The sequence below is a fragment of the Strongylocentrotus purpuratus genome, unplaced genomic scaffold (genome assembly GCF_000002235.5).
Source record: "Strongylocentrotus purpuratus isolate Spur 01 unplaced genomic scaffold, Spur_5.0 spur5_scaffold_12, whole genome shotgun sequence".
NCBI classification, from domain to species: domain Eukaryota; kingdom Metazoa; phylum Echinodermata; class Echinoidea; order Camarodonta; family Strongylocentrotidae; genus Strongylocentrotus; species Strongylocentrotus purpuratus.
This window is the reverse complement of record NW_022145597.1, coordinates 18,551,865-18,576,366: the sequence shown is the minus strand read 5'-3', so window position 1 is coordinate 18,576,366 and position 24,502 is coordinate 18,551,865. Positions and strand designations below refer to the sequence as shown.

Here is a 24,502-nt window from a genome sequence, read left to right as displayed (position 1 = left end):
AACGCAGGGCAATTTCAATACCATATTTTCCCATATAAATCTAGTGTTCTATTTTTTTTCAGGTGAGGGTTTGATGGGCATTACCTTACTAGATTGTATTAGTCAAAGGTGGCATTTTGTTCCGATTACGATTTTATCATCTGTTGTTACTTAACTGTTACTGTATAGAGGCGGTAACTGAAAAAGGGGTTAAGAAAAATAACCCCCCCCCCCCCAAAAAAAAAAAAAAAAAAAAAAAGGGAAGAACATTATGGAGAGAGGAAAAGAGGGAGCATGAAAAAAGAAAAAAAGAAAGAAAAAAGAAAGTAAGATAGAGGGCTCCAAAGGAAAAGAAAGAACTATTATGAGGACAAAGAGAATCTGTTATGGGATTAAAAGGAAGCTGTCCCGACAGCTATGCTAAATAATAAATAAATAAAAATAAGTAAAAAAAAATATAACAGTGTAAATTGGGGTTCTACGACAATCACCCCCGGCAAATTACTACCCGAGGACAATAACACCCCGAAAATTACCCCCTAATATTACGCCCCCCTCCCAAGGACATTTACACCCGGAAAATTACCGACCCCCTCTCCCCGGTGGAAAATTACCCCCCGACAAAAATTGAAACAAAATTAATACCAGTGAACTTCCCTATGAACAGGGTTTTTTTTCGGGGGAAGGGGGTAATTGTCCTCTTGGGGGGGGGGGGGGGGGGTAATTGCCATGCAGTTCTTTTCCGTAGGTATTATCCTCGGGGGTGGGGGTGGTTGTCCTTGGGGGTAGCTTTCCTGTGGGTACCTTTTTTTTAGTAATTTTGCGGGGGCTGATTGTTCAGGGGGTAATTTTCTTGATACGGTAAATTGGAATCTGGGGGGGGGGGGGGGGGGGAGGGGAGGGGGCATAGACTTTACCCATACCAAATTACATTTTAGCGCCTGCGGATGGAGAGCCAGCCCATGTGCGACCCCACCCTTTGGTTAAATTACAAGGAAATTTGGTTCAATCTCTGGGGCTATTTTCACCATTCTATCATTATAATACTCTTCAAGGCAACGAAAATGAAAGTTCCAATTAAAAATAGAAGAGGTAGTACACTAGATATCGTATTGATATCTTGTACAGAAAATCCCCCTTACCATTATTTTGCCTCTGCCATTATCTATCCACTGATTGGTCGATATAATACAATGTATCTATGTATTTTGTATTTTAAGATTTGAAAAAAGTATTTTTGGAACATAAAAGATGAAAAAAATCCTTTTAAAATTATATTTAATCATTTTTTATACAGTAAGATGATTATACATTCGGTTTAATTAGAAAATTGGGATTTATTACTAAGAAAAGCTTCTTTCATTTGGCCAATCATCATCCTTTTCTCATTGGAATGGAACTTTGCACGACGTGCATGACGTCATCGTGAGGCCGGCATTTTGGAAGTGACTGCGATTGCCGGTATTATTTCTCTCCTACTCGAACGGGAACTACCGTTATAAACAGTGAAAATGTCGAACTTATCCATTGAAGATACGGCGATGGCGAGCAGGCTGAAGAGTTTCAAGAATAAGGGAAGAGATCAAGAGGTATGTATTAATTTTTGAGGTAGTTTTATCCTGTTATTTTGGTTTCGTGAAAGAAATGTCATTCAGAAAATTATCGTCATTAAAGTTGACAATAATGTGTGTAGCCAATGTAGCCAGCGCGCGTTGTTGCTGCGTGTTGATGGCATGCGATATACGCAGAGATCATCGAATGAATGAATATGAATGATAGTTTGGAAATTTCTTAGATTAAATTGCTTGATATGAATGATAAGTGTAGTCTATGGTAGCGTTTTTTTTCACCCTTCTTTTAGCCACGGCACCCTTTTCTAACTTTATAGATAAAGAATTAGACTGTGTGTCACCCCCCAAATTAGGCGCAATTCCAAATTCATTTCAATTTTCATTTCATCACACTCACAGAAGATTCATTTTGGACCACACTGACACTTGTGACATTGTCAAGACTCAAGTGCCAAATGTATGATGGGGTTGTCTGAATGCTGAACAAAAATAAAGCCTTTGCTTTTGTCTTTGGACTTAACAAAATGTATCACTGTAATTTGTAGAGTAGAGTCTCCGGTTTGCGGCATCGCCCGGTTTGCGGCCAGGGGTATTTGTAGGGTGTCTGAACGATTTTTCAATTTTCAATTTGGGATCGTTTTTCACCATTTTTGTTTGATATTTGAATTAAAAATGTAATCAGAATAATACATTTCAAATTTCAAGTCTCGCCGATGTTTCTATCAAAAGATACAGCCCCTTCAAAACGCTGAAATATTCATACCATTTTGCTCAGAATCGACGAAAAAGACGTACACGCAGAGTTATGTTGTTTTGCTAAATTTAGCCAAACAGCTGTATCGCGCGATATGCAAGCGTATGCATATCGTACGCAAGTTGCTCAGCCAATGCGCGACTTGCAAGCTTGAGCCACGCTGTCTCCGCGATATGTGCCATTGACTAGTATGGGTGGCCGTTCCCGCCTAGTATTTGTTTTAAAAATAAAATGAATATGACTCGATAATAATCATTGAAACCTACCGCGGATTCCACGGTAAGTTCTGCTTTGCTGAAAACGTCCGTAGCAGGTGCTCCTGTCGGTACGGAGTATCCGTCAGCGATGTCGGAAATCTACGGCACCAGTCGCCGATGAAAATTCCAGCAGGTGCTAACTTTTAAGTTAAGAGTAGGGTGTCTGATCGCGCACCCAATGTTGTGTGCTAAAACCCTTCCCATAGAGATTGTACGCTTCCCTATGTGGTCTACGTGCATTGCGCGACCATCCAAAATTGGTCAATGATTTTATGAAAAAATTTGAAATTCAAACCTTTATAACAAATGATCCTGAAGGTGAAACTCAATAAATGAGGTGTCATATGAAAGAGCAGGTTTTTCTCCATATTCTCCATCGGGGGCCACCCCCAGAATTCTAAAAATAACTTGGTCAAAACAGCGATTGAAATGTTGTTTGCATCCTAGCTCCAAAATTTGCCACTTTCCTGAGCTGCCGCCCCGCGGCTTAAGCAGGGCTAGACGTAAGGATAATATCCAGATGCTTTTTTTTTCGCTAGCCCCAAGGGATCATTTGTTATAACAGTTTGAAAATACCCTTCCCACATTTTTGGAATCAGCTAATTAGGGAGGCGTGAGCTCCGCTCAGTCCAAACCATGGTTACATCGCGTAACATGTGCGCTTATAGTGAATGAAAGTATGGGTGGCCGTTCCCGCCATAGAACCCGGAAGTGAATACACGTTGTAGTCAATGGCAATATCGCGGAGAGTTGTCTCCGCGATATTGCCCTTGACTACAACGTGTATTCACTTCCGGGTTCTATGGCGGGAACGGCCACCCATACTAGTCAATGGCACATATCGCGGAGACAGCGTGGCTCAAGCTTGCAAGTCGCGCATTGGCTGAGCAACTTGCGTACGATATGCATACGCTTGCATATCGCGCGATACAGCTGTTTGGCTAAATTTAGCAAAACAACATAACTCTGCGTGTACGTCTTTTTCGTTGATTCTGAGCAAAATGCTATGAATATTTCAGCGTTTTGAAGGGGCTGTATCTTTTGATAGAAACATCGGCGAGACTTGAAATTTGAAATGTATTATTCTGATTACATTTTTGATTCAAATATCAAACAAAAATGGTGAAAAACGATCCCAAATTGAAAATTGAAAAATCGTTCAGACACCCTATTAAGAGATCGAGGCATGACTAGATCAATATTTGAGCTCTATTTGTCCGATATTTGTCCAATTGGAGGTGAAATTTGATGTTTTTGTGGAAGTATGATGGCTGTGGTCTGTCTCCTATCGCAGATATTTTGATTGTGCCACCGCATGGCCAGTTGCATGGGGTGGCCGCAAACCGGCACGTAATTACGTGTTTTTTCTGGTTTGCGGCGGGGGGTGTTAATACACACATAACATGCGGGATCGTGTATGATGGTATGTGTGCTGATGTGTGTACCCCCTATGACCCGATAGTTTCTAGTAGTACTTACCCCCGGATGGGATGATCCATTCGAGGAAAAGGTGAAATTGTTTAAAACTTGACAAATTTACCGTAGCAACAGATAAACATGAGAATTTGGGTTACCCGTAGTAATTTGGTACATGCTTTCATCGTGACGTAGCGCATAAAGCTTTGTGACGTACGCGTGCCGCAAACCGGTAATGCGTGCCCGCAAACCGGGGAACTCGAAGCATTTCGAAACGTGGTCAATGCTGACCACGCTGTGGGTCAGTTAGGTTATTTGTGACTTCTATTTAATAAGTAAGTATATGGACTCTTTATTGAGGGTATTGAAGTATTCTGTGAGTATTCCAATAAAAATAGAATCGGCAGTTCCCGCCAATCGGCCGCAGACCGGAGCCACTACTCTATGCAATAGTTCAGGTATAAATTAATAGAACAAAGCACCACTCGATGAAACGACCGGAAGTTTCAACAGGATCACCTCACACTTCCGTACACTCATGCTGATACTGATAGCACTAAACAGAAATATTTATCCTTCATATTTCATAATATTTTCTAACATAAATTATCAAATCTTAAAAAGATAAAAAATATATTGCATGTATTTCAATTTTCAATTGTAAACTTCTTCAAATTACAGTTTAAATCAACTGTCCGGATACACAACCTGTCTGGACACAAATATGGGCACGTTTGTTTCTTTAAAAAAAATGAGCGTGTGAAGCGAGCGAGAAAAAAAGGACATTTTCAGTATGGTACACATTTTATTATGTAATCACGGCAACGAAAAAAATACACGGTGGCGACGGGCGATTCGCCCCCTAAACCTCTGAAATCGCCACGGTAAAAATCAAGACGAGGGCGAAAAAAAATCAATATATCATGAAAAATCGCCCCCGCCATAAATTGATATTCCCTATGAATTAATAAACCAATTTATTGATGTGTCCGAGTGAAATCTCCGTTCCAACTACCAACTCCAAAACTAGAAACTTCCATCAACATTTTAAAAGTTTTGTGAGTTGCAGCGGATCGGCGGTCGTACCTACTGTAGCTAGATCTACAGCGGTATCCGCCTGCCTGCGCCTAAGCTCCCGGCGGCCGGACAGGCCACCGGCCCCGATGTAGTTTCGTGCACAGCATGAATGCATACGCAGTTCGCACACGTTCACAATACACAGAAACGTACTAGCTCAGCTCCAGCGCGCGCCCGCACGCTCCTTGTATGAAGCAAATAAGTATTTGCGAGTGACGAGAGCTCAACTGCTAGCGACCAAATTGGTACGTAATATGTTTATTTAGTCTTTTTTCTGGCCCTAATTTTTATCATGGACAATGCAATCCCATTAAAAAAAAATGTTATTCCGTCTAAAATTGTGTTATTTATAAGTTAAAACCATTAAATGCGAGTATATTTTTACTGTTGTCCCACATACTGATATATTTGTAATAACGAAACTTGCAAAATCAATGCCGGATTTTTTCCTGTAAAATCGGTATAAAGCAAGTTTCGTACACAGAAATTGAATTTTGTTATAAAAAAACCGTAAATAAATATATAAAGGATGTTCCTACTCCTCAGAATCTTTCTTACAACTGTTTAACTAAATTAAATTATTTATATACGATCGATGCCAGGCCAATTGTCATGAGTGATGATGACATCAATTTCTGTCTACGAAATGAAACTAGCTTTGGCTTGGCCTTTAGAATTAGAGTCTATAAAAAAAAATAAGGCCATGATTTTGCATGTTTCGGCATAACAAATAGACCCTACATCGGTATGTGGGGCAACAGTAAAAATATTTACTCACATTTAATGGTTATAAATGGTCTAAATAACACAATTTTAAAGGGAGTTGGTCTACATTTTTTTTTAATGGGATTGCATTGTCCATGATAATTAAATTTGGGACAGAAAAAAAGACTAAATAACATATTACCTACCAATTTGGTTGCTAGTAGTATGATGGCTAAGGAAAAACACAACTTATTGTTACAGCTTACAATATGGCTTTAAGGAAGTAGCCCCTCGGTTTTTTTTAGGCAATGGGGAAAAGTAGCCCCCATAAAAAAATTAATTCCTAGCCCGCGTGTCAGTGATAATATTTTCTTAGGATATGAAAAACGAACAGTTAAACAAAACACTCCTTTTGACAAGTTTTAGTTACATGTATATGTAAATCATAAAGCCACATGTTTAACACAAAGTGAATAAATCATGGGTATCTGAATGTCTGCAATACTCTACATGACATATGTACGCTACAATTTATTGTATCTATATTTGCCTTTGCTTGGAATTTAATTAGGTAAAACCGCGTTTAAAAAAAATACAACCTTTTAACAAAAAAAGCCCCCCCCGAGCTCCAAAATAGCCACCGCAAAATAATTAAGGGGGGCTATTTTTTTAAGGGAAAATCTGAAAAGAGCCCTCGTAAAAAAAAAAGTAATTTTTTGGTTGAATCACGGTAATCTAATCACCACAGCTTAGTCACACTAATCATAAGATAAGATATAGAATAACGTAAACACCTTGCCGCAGAATATATGTTTAGGAGTCTCAAGTTTTCTGACATTTATTGTCATATTCTACACAAATTCTATTACCGTAAATCTCTGTGTATAAGACACACTTTTTTGCCGCCGAAAAAAATTCAAAGTCGGGATGTGCCTTTTACTCAGGTACAAAAAAAAAACAAATAACTAGAACACTCAAATTTGTCTGTCATCTTGGTTTGAAAGTAATCTTTCTGATAGATCTCAATATGAAGTTTATAATAATAATTCCTCCCAATTTTTCTTCTATACACACGGCGTACCACAAGGTTCTATCCTAGGTCCTCTACTGTTTTAAAATTTACATTAATGTTCTTACACATTCAACTGCACCACGCAGTTAAATGAAAGTCCTTCCCGCGTGGGTTTTTTAACACGGACCTGGCTTGCTGTCGACAGAGTCGGCCAAAAAACAACAACAACAACAACAACAAATTGGGGTGCGTCTTATACACAGAGATTTACGGTACTACCAATTACCAAATCAGCAGGAAAATTAAAGACTAAAAATGATGCAACTAGAAAAATTATTTGTCAATTGATTACGGGGATATCAGAATCTCAAAATTTGATGTGGATCGGCTTTTGGCTACAACTGAAGAAAAGTCATGAAAACAAACAAAACCTTATTTGCTCACAAGAGTTTACAAACAAGTGTATATGTCTAACAAAGCGATCCACCAAAGGTTAAAGATAAATGCTTGAATTGGAAGGCAAAGTATCATACAATCGGTTGGTTTCACTTTTTACATACAATCTCGATGACATCTTATCTCAAAATGAAGATTTCCAGACCCTTGTTAGTAAGTTCATACTTTTTTGAACAGATGCAAAATGCTGTAAAGGTTGCTTATCATTTGCTAATATTTTCATAATTTCATAGAAAATGTTTGCACTGGGTAATTCTAGGTTTCTATTTTCATGACTGGTATCAGATTTTCGAAATCTTGCTAATTTGTTTGAGATGTGCTTGAACTATGGTCACACTACCAACTACCATACATGAATTTAAAAAATCATAATATATTATGTCACCTCATGAAAACATGAGGATATTTGGGCTTCTTCTTGTTCTGACTTGTCCCATTTCTAAATGTTGCATACTTTGAAAAAATATAATTTAGATATAAAAGAATTCAGATAACTTTGGGCACCTCTCTATCATATAGAAGGACATTCAGGCACCTCCTTGCCCAAATGTACATGTACATACCGGTAATGGAGGTGGGATATCTCCCATAAAATAGACTACATGTACATGTACATGTACCTTGTACACTAAATCTTGACAAAAGATTGAAGTTGAACAAGGAATTTTTAAATTATGAAATCTTGTTGAAAGATAAACTCAAGAAGACTGAACACTACAGGATATCATCAAATTTATTAGATTAGAGAAGACAACTTGATGCCATTTACATTGTGTATGTACATATATGATGGAATGACTGAAATTTGTATACATTTTTACATGTTAACATTTTGAGGGAATTTCATACCTACAGTGTACATGTATTTCATTTCTCAGTCTGTAATTTTTTTTTAATCAAAGAGAAGGCTATGTAGGCTTTAGCAAGTACATGTATGCCTGTAAATAAGTCTTAAACTAAAGGCATGACTATGTTACCTGCTGATGGAATCAACGCTACAAGATAGATTAATTTACTCCAATTATTTGCGATCTTATCAACATCTACATGTACATGCGCTTTTAACAACTTTTAAAAGTACATGTACATGTACTTGTACGTGTACTCCTTGTAAATTTGATGTTTTTTGTGAATATCATAAACTTGAAAAATGAAAGGTGGACTACTTGAATTATGGCCTTCATTGTATTATGTAAACTTTGATATGTCACATTCTCATGAAATAAATCAGGACAAATCCATTTTTCACATACCGGTACCTAAAAAACCCAACTTGTTCAGGGTATGAAAAAAAACTATTATTATTTAGTTTGTATGTACATTTACATGTCTTTTTTTTGTAGATCAAAATTCAGTAAAATTAAGTCAATCTGGCAATATCAACAATGTTGTCTTGCAACCTACATGTATACATGTATGTCAGTGTAGATCTGGACATGTTTGTATGCAAGATTGAAAAATGTAATACATGTAAATTTGCTTAAATTTGTCATATTTCTATTGAGCTTCTTGTGCAGATTCTGCAAAGTGACCATTCATTTTTGTATGCTCGAAATAAGATGAGATTGGTTTGTAAGTTGGCAGGTAGCTACAACTACATGTAAAAATAAAGATCTTTAAATACAATTGAAAAACTGATAACAAGCAAAGTGTCCATTTACAATGTTCATGTACATGTTACATGTAGGTATCTTGTAGACACGGCCAAAAGAAATTGACTTTTACTTAAATATGAGTCATACAGTGATCTGGTTTTAGCCTTTTAGGGAAAAGGAACTTATATGTTTATTTTGACAAGGACTAGCCTGGCCTGACCCATTTTCATCAAAGGATATAGTGTGTCACTCACATTCTAATGAAGGAATTTAGTGGGATTATGATGTCCAGTAAGACTCTTGTCACAGTTCAAGTGAATCGGTACAAAGTTGCCTGATTTTTATTTCAAACATTAACCATTGCCTTTAATATCAACTTTTAAACATGTGTTAGTTCTTAACATATATGTTTCTATGGGATGACCAAGAACTTAATTCCATTTGTTTACTACTCTCTGTGAAATAGAGCTCTGCCTCAATTTAGACTTTATATGCTTCTTTTGTAGTTTGAACTGGTGATGAAAGAAATTATTTGACTGGAGGTCGTCAATTCCATGCATTATCTTATGGACCTGTAGCATGTCGATTCTATTAAAATGATTTGATAAACTTGTTGGCATAGAAGGGGTAAGGACTAAGAATTAAGACTAATGTTGATATCAATTTTTTTTTTTTTTTTTTTCTTTCTCCAGGAGATGAGGAGACGGCGAACAGAGACCACCGTGGAGCTTAGAAAGAACAAGAGAGAGGAAACCGTTCTAAAGAGGAGAAATGTACCCAACCTTGAAAGCACAGACTCAGAAGAAGAGTCACCTCTTGTAAGTAATAGTTACACTTCTTGAATGTCATACCAAGATTTCTCGTCTATGCAGAATTCAGTACACTCCATCTTCTTTGAATGACTGTTTGCTTTTGTGTTCCTGGGAGAAAAGGACTACTGGTCGAAGTGATTAATTAAAAAAAAATATTACCTTGTACTGTATACATGTACATGTATGTGTACACTAAGTGCTATTTGCCATGTAAAACAATTATAGTAATGCCAGTGCTTGACACTAACCGGATAGTTGTGTGTCTCAGGCACCTACAATCTTGAATTTTTTTACAAAGGGCTTTAATATGGCTCGTGCATACGGACTGTTAAGTTAAATCTGGACCTCCTTCCCAAAGCAGTTACTGTCACCAGGGAATAATTTTCCTGGTATCGCATCGCAATTTGCTATGCATTTTTGCATGACTGCTATACAAAATATCTTTTGTGTAGCAGTTTTCTTCCATAGAAATGTACAGAATTTCATTTGAAATATTTATCCATCGGCTGAAATTGCTTCCCTGGTCACTATGAACATGACTGACAAAATATACAGTTCCTCAGGTAGACAAAGGAACATCCCTTCACTGCTATTATGTAAAAATGTGTAGAACAGGTGTCACATGCATTTTCACCTTTTTACATAATAGCAGTGAAGGGATGTTCCTTTGTCTACCTGAGGAACTGTATATTTTGTCCGCTTTCTTTGTCTGTCATGTTCATAGTGTGTGGAGTCCTGGTGAAACTACTACTCCAATATCTATAGATACTGTACCTACATTTTAAGTTAAACAGATAGGTGTACAAATTTGCCTTTAATCTATTCTACCACAATGAGAAATGGTGACGCCTGAACTAATTCAATAAAGTATGCATCTTTTAGAATGCAGAGACTTGTAGAAGTACAACTTGATTACATGTCTTCAGAAACTCATTGTGATCATCACATTGTTAAACAGGAAAGAAATATGTTAGTGAGTATATTTGGTTTAAAGAATTAGTGTACAATCTGCATATTTTTAATGTGATTGTGGCATTGAATTGTCTATTATTCAATTGTATATATATATATATATATATATATATATATATATATGTTTATTTTGAAATTTCTTATTATTTCTCCTGCAGATGAACAAATCCATATCGGAGATAGTAGTGAATGCTGCCAAGTCTCTAGAACCCAACATACAACTCGATGCAGTCCAGGCCGCTAGGAAACTCTTGTCAAGTGATCGCAACCCTCCCATAGACGGTCTAATAGAATCTGGCATTCTCCCTGTTCTAGTCGATTGTTTAGCGAGAGAAGACAAGTAAGAATAACCAAGACGTACATTAATCTTCAAGTATAATATATACCCCCCCCCCCTTGAAAAAAAATTATTACTGGAGCCTCTTTTTTAGGAGAGATTACCTTTAACTGATTTTAGTCTTTTTATTTAGGTATCCGAAGCCCTCATGTAGTTATTTTCAGCTCTAAGTTTGGTTACTGTAGTGTTTAATGGAATGCTATCATGAAATGTCCTAGACTGTGGACATACAGCTTTTTATTTGTTCATTTCCTCTGTACATATTTTATAGGTTCATCTTTTTTCCCCAAAAAACAATTTACAATGAAAGATAGAATTAGAATTGTAATGAAAATAATGGCTTCTTAACTACCAGTTACACGGTTGAAGTATTCTTCTGAAGAGGCAAACAAAAGGTATTCATGAAGCACCTCCATCACTTTGGCAGTGATTATTCTAAAATGCACAGGTGGGAAGTATCCATCGTGTCTAAGATCTGTGGATATTTTGGGGTCATGCGGTCCAGAGCTATTTACGAACTCGCTTATTCAGAGATGTATATCACCTGTCCTTTCATAAACCAAATCTTTGTTTCTTTCTTTCTTTCCGCAACCAGTCCATCGTTACAATTTGAAGCCGCCTGGGCCCTCACAAACATCGCGTCTGGAACTTCTAAACAAACGATAGCAGTGGTAGAGGCAGGAGCGGTACCTTACTTCCTTAAGCTCTTGGGCTCTCAACAACACAATGTAGCCGAGCAGGCAGTATGGGCCTTAGGAAATATAATAGGTAAGGTACTCTGGGCGTGCACGTGAGAATATTGTGGTGTATCTAGCCTCAACATGGGTCCCATGATAACAATAACCCATGCATATTATATCAAGAACAGTATTTGAGTGGTCTCGCATCTCTCGAGTATCGAAAATCAGCACATGCAAAATGAGGACTTGCTGGATTGCTCTCCATGGAATGGTGGAGGTGCATGCATAGTGCTGGCAAGTCTTGATCTACTGGGCCCCTTCTTACAAAGAGTTGCCATTGATCCACATCAATCGCAAGTCCTCCAATCAATCACAAGTTTGCAGTCTCCTATCTCTTATGTACATAGTTGCGATTGATATCAACTCTTTGTAAGACGGGGCCCTGGGAAGTGATATATCTGTAATAAACTAAAATGCATGTATTATTTGCTATTCAAAATATAATTAATGTTGCTATGCCTTTCCTCATTCCCTCTTATCCTATACCAGGTGATGGACCAAGGTGTAGAGACTATTGCATAAAGGAAGGAGTCGTGCGACCTCTGCTTAACTTCATCAATCCCACAATTCCCTTGTCCTTCCTGAGGAACGTGACGTGGGTCATAGTAAACCTGTGCAGGAATAAGGACCCCTCACCGCCTCTAGAGACTATCAGGGAGATCCTACCCGCTCTCCTTGCATTAATTCACCACTCAGACACCAATGTGAGTACAAGGCATTTGGCCAAGTTTGTGAATCTGGCAGCTGCTGGATCTGGGGAGTGTTTCACAAAGATTAAGATGGACTTTAAGTTGGACTTACTGGTTGTTCTCGCTGGTTGTTCTCGCTACTGGCCTCTGAATTATCATTTTTTTTCTTTCAATAATGAACTATCAAAAAATGAAAATTCTGTAGATTTGTGACCATGATTTATACGCCCCTTCAGAGACAAATCCCAGTAAATGGTATGAGCAAACAGTGGCATGAACGGCCTGCCATAGTTCAGTCCAACTTAAAGTCGATCTTAGTCTTTGTAAAACATCCCCAGATGTTGACATTGAGTAGAGTTTTTACCCCTGATTATGATCAACATCAAAAGTAAAGATCAAGGTTATGATAAACTGTATCCATATTCAAAGAACTTACAAAAGTAGAAAGGAAATGCTGCTTCTAAAACCACCTCGCACTAAAACAAAAGTAACACTCAGAGATGTTGCTTTCAGTTGTGTCGCTACAAAGATTTGGAATAATCTACCACTAGACATAAATTGTATTCATATTCAAAGAACTTACAAAAGTACACAGGAAATGCTGCTTCTAAAACCACCTCACACTAAAGCATAAGTAACACTCAGAGATGTTGCTTTCAGTTGTGTCGCTACAAAGATTTGGAATAATCTACCACTAGACATAAATTGTATTCATATTCAAAGAACTTACAAAAGTACACAGGAAATGCTGCTTCTAAAACCACCTCACACTAAAACAAAAGTAACACTCAGAGATGTTGCTTTCAGTTGTGTCGCTACAAAGCTTTGGAATAATCTACATGTTGACATATTAAAGAAAAGCCCCATCTGTGGAAGTCTTCAACGTTTTGTTGAAGACCCACTTGTTTTCAGAAGCCTTTGAATAGATTTTGGTTGTGTGTCCGTAAAGTAGCTTCATAAGAAGTTTTTTCTTTATAGTGCAGTAGAGAATATTTACATAGTCGCTGGGCTGTACGAATCAATCTTATCATAGCTTGCTATTTCTACATATACGCCTACCGTATTTGCCGGCGTAAAAGCCGCAGTATTTTTGGAAGAGAAAATATCAAAAAGTCGGGGTGCGGCCTTTACGACGAAAGAGTAAAAAAAAAAAAAAAAAAAAAGTCAAAACCAACGCGAATTTGCACGTATGGGACTAGAAACGGTAAAATAACAATACCACTATGGTACAGGACATTTCTTAACATCTTACCAACAATTTTATCTTGCATTGTTGACATGAAGATGAAAATAAACATCCTAACGCAACATTTGCCGATAGATCTTGATCTAAGTTCGTGCCAATGCATTGCAAAAGTAAAGGAAGGGACAGTCTAACTGAGCTGCCGCGAATATCCATCCGAAGTCGCCATTTTGTTTTTCCATTTCATGCAGTTTCGCATTACACCGTACATTGTGGTAGGGGTATATCGGACACCAAATCTGCCTGCGATCACTTTTTTAGCTTAACTTCCGGTAAATTATAAGAATATGGATGAATTTGGTATCAGTTTGTAAAAAAAAAAAATAGTGTTTTCGAGAAAATTATGATTATTTTGTTTTGTCCGTTTGTTTTTGTTTTCCTTTTTTTTTTTTTTTTTCCCCCTCTTTGAAATGTCAAAGTTGGGTTGCGGCCTATGCGGCGGTGCGGCCTTATCGCCGGCAAATACGGTACTTAGATTACAACACCTGTGTAAAAACTTTAAGACTGGATTGAGGCATGAAATATAACTGTATGATAATAATAATAATAATAGCTAGTTCTTATATAGCGCTTTTCAGGACCGAAGGCCCTCTCAAAGCGCTTTACAGATATATATATTATTACCCCGGTCATAGGATTCAGGCTTACCCGCACACAATGTATGCACATTCTCCACTCCCTTGGGAGCATTCCAGCCAGGCGTCTTTTTTACAAGCGCACACGTGCTAATCTGAGCACATTAGCTTTCGCATCCTACCGGGTACCCATTTACACCTGGGTGGAGAGTGGCAAATGTAGATCAATGTCTTGCCAAAGGACATTAGTGCTGCGATGTAGTTTGACTCCTTCTAATGACATTATGTACAATAATGCTGTGCCCAAATTGATATTGTTGGAATAAATTGAATCAAATGTTAATGAGCATGGTTATACAGCCAAGATCCTGTATTATATTTGATAGGTTAGGTTGGATAGTTAATGAACTGTTTTATTATTTGCTTTCTCTTCCTCATGTTTTTTATGTTGTTATCCTTCCTTACTTATAAGTACTTCCTTAAGTTCTCAAAATTGATCCAATCTCGAGTCTCACTTCCCATCAGTCTCGATGATCAAAATGGTGTATCACGGTCTTTACGTCTTTTTGCATCTTTCATCCAAACACAGATACTAGTAGATACAGTGTGGGCGCTATCATACCTGACAGATGGAGGTAACACACAAATTCAGATGGTCATAGATTCAGGAATTGTCCCTACACTGGTTCCATTATTAAGCAGTAAAGAAGTTAAAGTTCAGGTAAGTGTCTGGGGCTGAATTTAATTTAGTACATGGAGTAAGTTTCGATTTCAATTTCATTTATTTCCACAGATTCATAAAAGACAATATAAATTGCAATCAAATATAAAAGCATTTAAACAAAAGATGAAACTGCAGAGGGGGTGATCAAAATCCACAGAGGTTTATCGGAAGTCACCCCTGTTTAAAATTACAATATTACTTTACTTGGCTAAGTAATATGTCTTATATCACTTTCAGATCACTTTTAAGCACTTTACTTAAAGGTATTACAAAGTTTTGGTCATTTTTGAAAATTGGCTGGATAGTGATTCTTTACAATGTTGGTATATTTGGATGCCTTTATGGATGTATTATACGCGCTAACAAAATTGGCCCCTAAAACACTTCTGCTTTCGAGAAAAATTTAATATAAAAATTTACCGGTGCTCCCGGTAAATTTTGATAAATTTCAAATAGCGCCTACGGTCATACGATGGTAGCTGCGACCATGAAAATCTCAGAATATGCAGTTGTGATATATATATTCCAATGGTAATATCAAATTGGTCGATTTTAGTCAAATAACATTGTTTTATAGCTAAATCAATATCTTGACCTTGAGAGGGCGCTATACAACATAAAGAGTTTATTATTTGCAATTTCATCACTTTAGACTCGATTTCAACCGCGACAACGATCACTGAATATTGTAGGATCGCATATGCTTCCAATATGTTAATTTGAACCAAATTTATGACCCCATACCAAAACTTTGTATTACCTTTAAGTAAGCCGACTTAAAGTTAAAATACTTACTGGCTTGCATTGTGATGTCACATTGTCAATCCGACATAATCTGCAATAAACACATTAGATGCGCGTTTAATATTTAATTGTGTGCAGATTATGATCACTGTTTATGAAAACAAATATGCCTGCTAATCAATGCCTCCAAACTAACTGGCACAAGTCTGGTAGGGTGCTGTCTTAAAGGGTAAAATAAGCCAAAAGTTTCGACTGAATACCAAAGTTGGCTAAGTACTTCATCTTAACTGAGTACTCCATGACGGAGCCAAATGATATGCATGAACTGCCTGCACTTTTAAACCAAAAACTGCCAGGTGCAAGAAACTTTCATAAAAATTCACAAGTGATCCAGATTCTGTATGTGTCATGTAAACTAAAATAAATCACAACATCTGATTTCTGAAATTCACCAAAGTTTGCTGTTGATAAAGCAGACATTTACAATTGTCAGACTCTCCTGCTGTATAATTTCTAGTTTGATTGAAGGCATCAATAAATCAATGGTACAAATATGTATTTCTATCTTCACTTTACATTACAGACAGCAGCATTAAGGGCAGTAGGCAACATAGTAACAGGTACAGACGAGCAAACACAAGTTGTTCTTGATCACCATGCTCTACAACACTTCCCAGCTCTTCTAGATCATGCCAAGGATAAGATCAACAAGGTAGGTTCATCAGGCCTAATAATTACCTGATTTAAATCAGTTTACCTATTTATTTTATTCTTCCCTATTTTTTCTTTCTTTTCTTCCCGATTTTACCCCGATTTTCCTGATTCCCCCCCCCCCCCCCCCGATTTTCTTACTCAAAAGGGAGGGAATTCTGTTAGATGCCATTTTTTTTCCCCTGAATCCTTTTTTTCTTCCTTTTACTCGAGGGGGTTTGAGGTGCTCACTATTACCCCTGGTTCATTCACATTGTAGATGGTTGTTATTGTTGGCAATTTATTTCAGAATGCAAAGTAGCCCCTTTTTTACATGTAAATGGATGTTAAAACGGGGGGATGAAAACCAGTAACTTCGCAGACACAAAAATTCCTTAACCATACCATACAGAGGTGCTGTGGTCTAGTGGATAAGTCACTCGACTGCAGATTACGAGGTACTGGGTTCAAGTCCCGCCACGGCACTAATGTCCTTTGGCAAGACATTAATCTACATTTGCCACTCTCCACCCAGGTGTGAATGGGTACCTGATATGCTTGAGCGCTAGTTACTTAGGCCGCTCGGCTACAACCAGTGAACCAGGTTATCAGTCAAAGCAGATAAAAAATGTATTATCAGAAAGTGAAGAAATGGTTTTCAATTTGTACCAATAGGGTATATGCATGATTACAAAATATGAATTATTTAAAACAAACTCTTCTAGGGAATCGTGTATCCAGAATCTTCCCCCAATATATCCTCCTACCCTGACTTACATTCTTGAAGTGATGAAACAAGGCGTTCCTGTCCAATCTTAAATGTGAATGTGTCATAATTTAATTTAATGTACTTTAATTTAAAATGTTAGGGAGTGCTGTGTGTAGGTCCAGTTTCCCTTGTGAAGGCATACAAGCGCAGGGCTGAAGCTAGCCGACAGATGCGGCTCTGCTGATAAAGGAGTGCATCTGAGACTCCCATGGCCAATTTGAAGCTATCCCTGTGCATGGCCATGGGCAGTCGATGATGATGGTAGCGATTACCCCTGACGGTATGCCTTCGTCCCCCACGGGGCAGGGCGCCTTAGCAGACCATGTGGTATTTATATGGTCTGTTCACATCTGATCAAGAATTCAGGATCTGTAGAAAGGTTGTGGAAGATCTTAACATGGTTCTTGCCATTGCATTGCAATTTTTGAGCTAATACCATGCATAGGATGCTTCAGAAACTGAAATACAAGTCTAACCCCCCCCCCTCCCACCAATTCCTATTAGGTTATAAAAAAAAGAGTAAAAACTAATGCAATACATTGTTCAGCATTAGAAAATGCTTTGGTCTACTTAAACGACAGCCTGGTATTTGGCAAGGCGATTTCACTTATTTTGGACGTAGTGTGAACAACTCTTGTTCAATTTTATTAAAATGTGAGACCGAGTCAGGATTCAGCAGGGAAAACTACCATTTCATCTTTTAGAGCTTCTTGGAGTCTGATGTGATTTTTGGTACAACACGCATTTGTGATCGACCCCAACAAGAGTTGTCTTGGTCTCCTTATTCAACAATACAAAACTGGAGGGGACTACTAAGGCATGAGATATTTATTATTGCTGTCGTTCCGATGCAGGATCCTGCATGGAACGATCGGCGCCGATTTGGTACGCGCACTTTGCCTGACTGCAGTCTCCAAATTTAATTATCAAATTGAAATCGTCGCGACGCAAGAGGACGAATTTGGTACGCGCACTTTGCCTGACTGCAGTCTCCAAATTTAATTATTAGTTTGAAATCATCGCGACGCAGGAGGACGAATTTCAGTGCGCACATGCACAGCAATCATAAAAGGATGCGCTAGCTGAAGACACAGCGCGGCCGCTACGTACTCTCAGCTTAGCTAGCCACGTTGGCTATCTCCGCGCATGGTATAGGCGCAAGCCAAATGGAGTGAGCGAGCTAGAGCGTTGGAATTGCAGAGCAATGTGATTGAGATTATTCCTGATTAGTTTTTATTACAAGCTATAGATCGATGGGTTTTACAATAGTGAAGTTTGTTTGCTAACAATTTAATTTCAAGCTATAGATCTAAGTATGCAAAATATAAATTGCTTGGGTTTTATCAACACATTCCATGATAAATCTAACCTCAATTCTGTCCACGACCTCGTGTAAAAAAGACGTATCGACACGTAAATCTTGACCCATTAAAATCTAAACCTTTTGTTTATGTTTGGCTGAGAGGTATATTGCGCAATTCTGAACTGGAGTTCTATTTTGAGATTTGAATGCGAGGAGACAAAATGCCGCCCATTTGAACCCTTGAACTTTGTTTGAACAAAGGCCCTGCGCGCAATTCCTTGGGTGTTGATAAACAAACACGAGAAAAGATGGAGACAAGAGAGAGGGAGAGGAAGGGGTACACTTGGAAGATGGAGGGAGGGAAAGAGCGAGAGAATAGATTGATGGGGAAATTAAGTCTACGAGAGTCAAAATGGGGATAGATGTGAAAATCAATTGTTAATAAAGACGATAAAGTATCAAGTTATTTATTTAATACCCATGATTCTTTTTATAAAATTCTAATCGTAATAATGCGAAACTAATCTTGTCTAGTGTTCCTATTATTTAGATAGTCATTTTGAGCTCCTCGATCTATTCGCGGTGTAGGCCTATTTTGTTGCTTGTTTGTGTGTTTGTGTGGTTGTGATGTGCCTGTTTGAATTAGGCCCTACTTGTCATGTCATGTCGGTTATTTTTTTCGAAAATTGAAACAATGATACAAAATTTTGATTATAAAATTCAGCAATTTTATTAAAAATTGTTACGATCGATATGATTGAGGAGTCTTAAGTTCGCAATGCTAAGATCACGATACCAGTCATGACTCATGATAGCGAATTATCTCAGTGGTGATTTTAGAATTAAATCCCTTTTCTGCAGTATTTTAATGAATAGTCAAATATGGATCTCTGTTTAGTGACAATAAATATTCATTAAATTATTACACAAAGAAAACGATTCGTTGTACCGTTCTCGACTATTAATGTCCACCCCCCCCCCCCCCCCTCCTCCCCTCCAGCCGCAGCGTGGGAGCTTTGACATTTCATTAAATTACTAGAGAAAGAAGACGATTCGTTGTACCGTTCTCGATTATTAATCCTTGTCTGATTTCTGTTCCCCCCCCCCCCCCTCCAGTGCGAAGCGTGGAAGCTTTATATCATTAAATTATTAGAGAAAGAACTCGATTCGTTGTACCGTTCTTGACTCTTAATCCTTGTCTGAATTCAGTCCCCCCCCCCCCCCGTCCCGTGCGGAAGCTTTGACATTTCATTACATTTTTAAAGAAGGAAGACGATTCGTAGTCCCGGCCCCCCCCCCCCACTCAGAAGTCGGAATGACCGCATGCGTGTTGCCAAAATGTCCGGTAAAGGGGTACTTTTCGTGCGACAAAGTCCGGCCCGAGAATTGTAAAAAAAAGGGGTGTATTTGACTTTTCACCCAGAGATTTCTTTAAAAAGGGGGTGTTTTTCTTTTTTTCTCTCATCTCTTTGGACTCCTGAGAAATTATTCCGAATTTAGGGGGGTAAAATGAGCATTTTTCCTGATTTAGGGGGGTCTCCAAGGCAGGAAAAGCCCGCGAAAAGCCCGCGAAAGGGGGGTTCGGAAATGTTGGCAGTCCTCAGATAGGGGGTGCTTTCAAAAATTGGGTACGAGCATATGCGTACCCTAAATAACACTGAGTGGGGGGGGGGGGGGGGGCCGGGTTCGTAGTACAGTTCTTGACTCTTAATCCTTGTCTGAATTCAGCCCCACCCCCCCCCCCCCGTCCCGTGCGGAAGCTTTGCGGTTTCATGAAATTTTTAGAGAAAGAAGACGATTCGTAGTACCGTTCTTGACTCTTCATCCTTGTCTGAATTCAGCCCCCCCCCCTCCTCCTGCGCGAAGCTTTGACGTTTCATTAAATATTACTAGAGAAAGAAGACGATTGGCGTTGTATACCGTTCTCGATTATTAATCCTTGTCTGAATTCAGTTTCCCCCCCCCCCCCTCCAGTGCGAAGCGTGGAAGCTTTGACACTTCCTTAAATTATTAGAGAAAGAAGACGATTCGTTGTACCGATCTTGACTCTTAATCCTTGTCTGAATTCAGTCCACCCCCCCCCCGTCCCGCGCGGAAGATATGACATTTCCTTCAATATTAGAGAAAGAAGACGATTTCTCGACTATTAATGCTTATCTAAATTCAGTCCCCCCCCCCCTCTCGTCCCGTGCGGAAGCTTTGACATAATCATTAAATTACTAGAGAAAGAAGACGATTTCTCGACTATTAATGCTTATCTAAATTCAGTCCCCCACTCCCCTCCAGCGCGAAGCGTGGAAGCTTTGACATTTCATTAAATTACTAGAGAAAGAAGACGATTCGTTGTACCGTTCTCGGGTGACACGACATTTGCTCCTGCGACAATTGCTCCGGGCTTTATTTCGTCTAAGATGTAGGGTTAGGGTTAGGGTTTCAATAGGGTTTTATGTTAGGTTTAGGGTTAGGTTTAGGGTAGGGTATAGTGTTGAATCCAGGGTTGAAGTTAGCCATTCGATTACTGTATGAAATTTACAGCGGAGCAATTGTCGCCGGAGCAAATGTCATGGAATCCGTTCTCGATTATTAATCCTTGTCTGAATTCAGTTCCCCCCCCCCCCTCCAGTGCGAAGCGTGGAAGCTTTGACATGTCATTAAATTATTAAAGAAAGAAGTCGATTCGTTGTACCGTTCTTGACTCTTAATCCTTGTTTGAATTTAGTCCCCCCCCCCCCCCCCCCCCCGTCCCGTGCGGAAGCTTTGACATCAATAAATTACTAGAGAAAGCAGACGATTCGTTGTACCGTTCTCGATTATTAATCCTTGTCTGAATTCAGTTCCCCCCCCCCCCCTCCAGTGCGAAGCGTGGAAGCTTTGACATGTCATTAAATTATTAGAGAAAGAAGTCGATTCGTTGTACCGTTCTTGACTCTTAATCCTTGTCTGAATTCAGCCCCCACCCCCCCCCCCCCCGTCCCATGCGTAAGCTTTGACATTTCCTTAAATTACTAGAGAAAGAAGACGATTCGTTGTACCGTTCTTGACTCTTAATCCTTGTCTGAATTCAGCCCCCCCCCCCCCAGTCCCGTGCGGAAGCTTTGACATTAATTTTCCTTAAATTAAAAGAGAAAGAAGTCGATTCATTGTACCGTTCTTGACTCTTAATCCTTGTTTGAATTTAGTCCCCCCCCCCCGTCCCGTGCGGAAGCTTTGACATCAATAAATTACTAGAGAAAGCAGACGATTCGTTGTACCGTTCTCGATTATTAATCCTTGTCTGAATTCAGTTTCCCCCCCCCCCTCCAGTGCGAAGCGTGGAAGCTCTGACATTTCATTAAATTATTAGAGTAAGAAGTTGATTCGTTGTACCGTTCTCGACTATTAATGCTTGTCTGAATGCAGTCCCTCCCCCCACTCCAGCGCGAAGCGTGGAAGCTCTGACATTTCATTACATTATTAGAGAAAGAAGAGGATTCGTTTACATTTATCGACTCTTAATACTTGTCTGAATTTAGTACCCCCCCCCCCCTCCCCCGCGCGGAAGCTTTGAAAGAATGTTTGGTTGTCCCAAGGACTATCAAAATTCAATATATATAAATTTCTTTCTTCTGTGTACCAGCCTACCAGGTTCGACATTCACTGCTGCAAATTTAAGAAAGAGAAACCAAATTTTCATGGTCTTATATTTAGGATAAAAATTAAGTCTAAATCTGAATATGTAATTGCAGCCAAATATGGCAAGTTAAGCCTCCATTTTAAAAAGTTTATATTTGAGTTGTAGTGGACTATATGATGTTTTTGTCATTTCACATTCCTGTACATGATTGTAAACAGCAAGTTGGCTTTCATGTTATGTTTGAGCACCCAATAAAAAACAAATTAAAAAAAAATTAAAAAATAATCCTTGTCTGAATTCAGTTCCCCCGCCCCCGATCGCAAAAAGTCTCCATGTTCGACAAGAATTCATGGCCTATCCAATGGCCAACAGACTCTTGGGTGTAATTCCTTGTTTATTAGATGAACTAGTTGTAGACAAAACGATAGTAATTATGAATTTGGATTTGCCAAATTGTCATCATAGCTGTGTGCTTTTAACTCGCCCCTTTGAGGTTACGTCAAAAATATAAAATTCGCATACCTGTATAAAAAGGTCATGACTTAAAATATATATTTATATGAAAGGATTCCAAAATTGCGAAAGAAAAAGAAAATGAGGTAGAACATAATATGGTGGCGACTTTTGATTGAAAATATTTCACATCAAAATCCTCCCCCCCCCCCCCCCTGGATGGCAATCTCATTGTCATAAAAGTAAGAGGGGTTACAGCATGGAGATATAAGAAGAGATCTCCATGGTTACAGTACGTGATTACATTTCCCAGACATGTTTTGACAGTTCTTATCTAAGATATATGACACGCCCCAGCCAGCTGAAACCAAGAAGTTACAGGGCTTGTATAGTCTGCCAATTCAGACTTCATACCACTTGGAATACCTCAGGAGAATAAATGACAACTGAAAACAAGCAAACATTTGCTTTCAAAAAATTAACTTGCAAATTATTATTTAGCCAATGAGAAGACCCTTTTCGAGTAGAAGACAGTTTCATTATGATTTGGATATACAGTAGCACTCCGATAAACTTTTAAAGAAATTAGTCTCAAAGCTGATTATCGATTGGCACAGGCTTGCAATTAACACCGCCCACCAACGTACGCCCAAGCAGTGTGTTGGACATTATCTGAGCACATGTTTTTTGTGTGTGTGTGTGGATATAGCGTTGGGTTCAGTTGTGATGACCTAGAAATTCTATCATAACTCGTCATGTGTGTTCGGATGTAGATTTAGTAGAAATTATTTTGTCGCGTTTATAACCAACGCACAGTTGTAGCAGGGAGGTGTTTTAGAAACTCACATACCCTGGTTGTAGCAGTCTTCTTGGTTGTAGTACAATTTATTTCACTCTGTCATTTTTATAAACAAATTACGCACAGTTGTACTTGTAGCAGTAGAAATTACTTAAACTCTGTCATGCTTATAAAAAAACGCAGAATTTGTAGTAGAAGTTATTAAACTCCGTCATGTTTATAAACAAACACACGGTCTTAATTAGAACAAATACGTTTAAACTCTGTCATGTTTAAAAACAACCAAATACCGGTAGTTGTAGTAGAAATTATTTTAACTCCATGATTAATCATGTTTATAAACAAACGCATATTTGTAGTAGAAATCATTTTTAAATGTAATGTTTATAAACAAATTACACACATGCAATTGTGGTAGAAATTATATTAACTCCGTGATGCTCATAAACAAACGCACATAATTTGTAGTAGAAGTTATTTAAACTCCGTCATGTAATATAAACAAACACACGGTCTTAGAAGAAATTATTTTAAACTCCGTCATGTTTAAAAACAACCAAACAGTTGTAGTAGAAATTATTTTAACTCCGTCATGTTTATTAACAAACGCACGATTGTACGTAGAAATTATTAGTAAATGTCATGTTTATAAACACACGCACAGCTGTGGTAGAAGTTATTTGAACTCCGACTTGTTTATAATATAGAAATGTCAATGTCAGGACACTCGATACATAATTTTGTGTCGTGCGCATGTACAGTGTACCGGCTTAAACGCTTGCCAGTGCTGCGCGTATATATATTAAATCAATTAATCCTACTGCAGTCGGACGATTATCACGCCGTCGCGTTCTGGCGCAGTGTTGTATAATATTTGTACTCCTGTCACTGATCATTGCGCCGATCGTTCTGGAGCGCGCATTGCAGGATCCTGCATCGGAACGACAGCAATAATAAATATCTCATGCCTAACTACTCATTCATCTTTGATGTAATATTGTCTTTCAGGAGGCAGTATGGTTCCTATCAAACATCACAGCAGGTTCTCAGAAGCAAGTCCAGGAGGTCATTGACGCAGGTCTCATACCCCAGATCATCAGGCACCTAGACAAGGTAGGTTTGGCCTCGAAACAGATCTTTACCCTCCCACCTCGGAGGCAGTCTGTAATTTAAAGATGAACTTGAGTTGTGGTAAAAAAAGAACATAAATTCTCACA

The 24,502-nt window shown here is 38.5% G+C and overlaps 1 protein-coding gene across 1 annotated transcript in view; it reads left to right on the top strand.

Moving 5' to 3' along the window:
• The first annotated feature begins 1,398 nt into the window (after positions 1–1,398).
• Positions 1,399–24,502, top strand: part of LOC754790 (importin subunit alpha-3) — a 30,851-nt gene continuing 7,747 nt past the window's right edge. The window contains exons 1-8 of the mRNA XM_030981994.1: positions 1,399–1,568; positions 9,515–9,640; positions 10,765–10,946; positions 11,539–11,711; positions 12,173–12,387; positions 14,780–14,911; positions 16,242–16,370; positions 24,294–24,398. Of these exons, the coding sequence (XP_030837854.1) occupies positions 1,491–1,568; positions 9,515–9,640; positions 10,765–10,946; positions 11,539–11,711; positions 12,173–12,387; positions 14,780–14,911; positions 16,242–16,370; positions 24,294–24,398 (1,140 nt within the window). The 5' untranslated portion in view covers positions 1,399–1,490. The remainder of the gene's footprint in view (positions 1,569–9,514; positions 9,641–10,764; positions 10,947–11,538; positions 11,712–12,172; positions 12,388–14,779; positions 14,912–16,241; positions 16,371–24,293; positions 24,399–24,502) is intronic.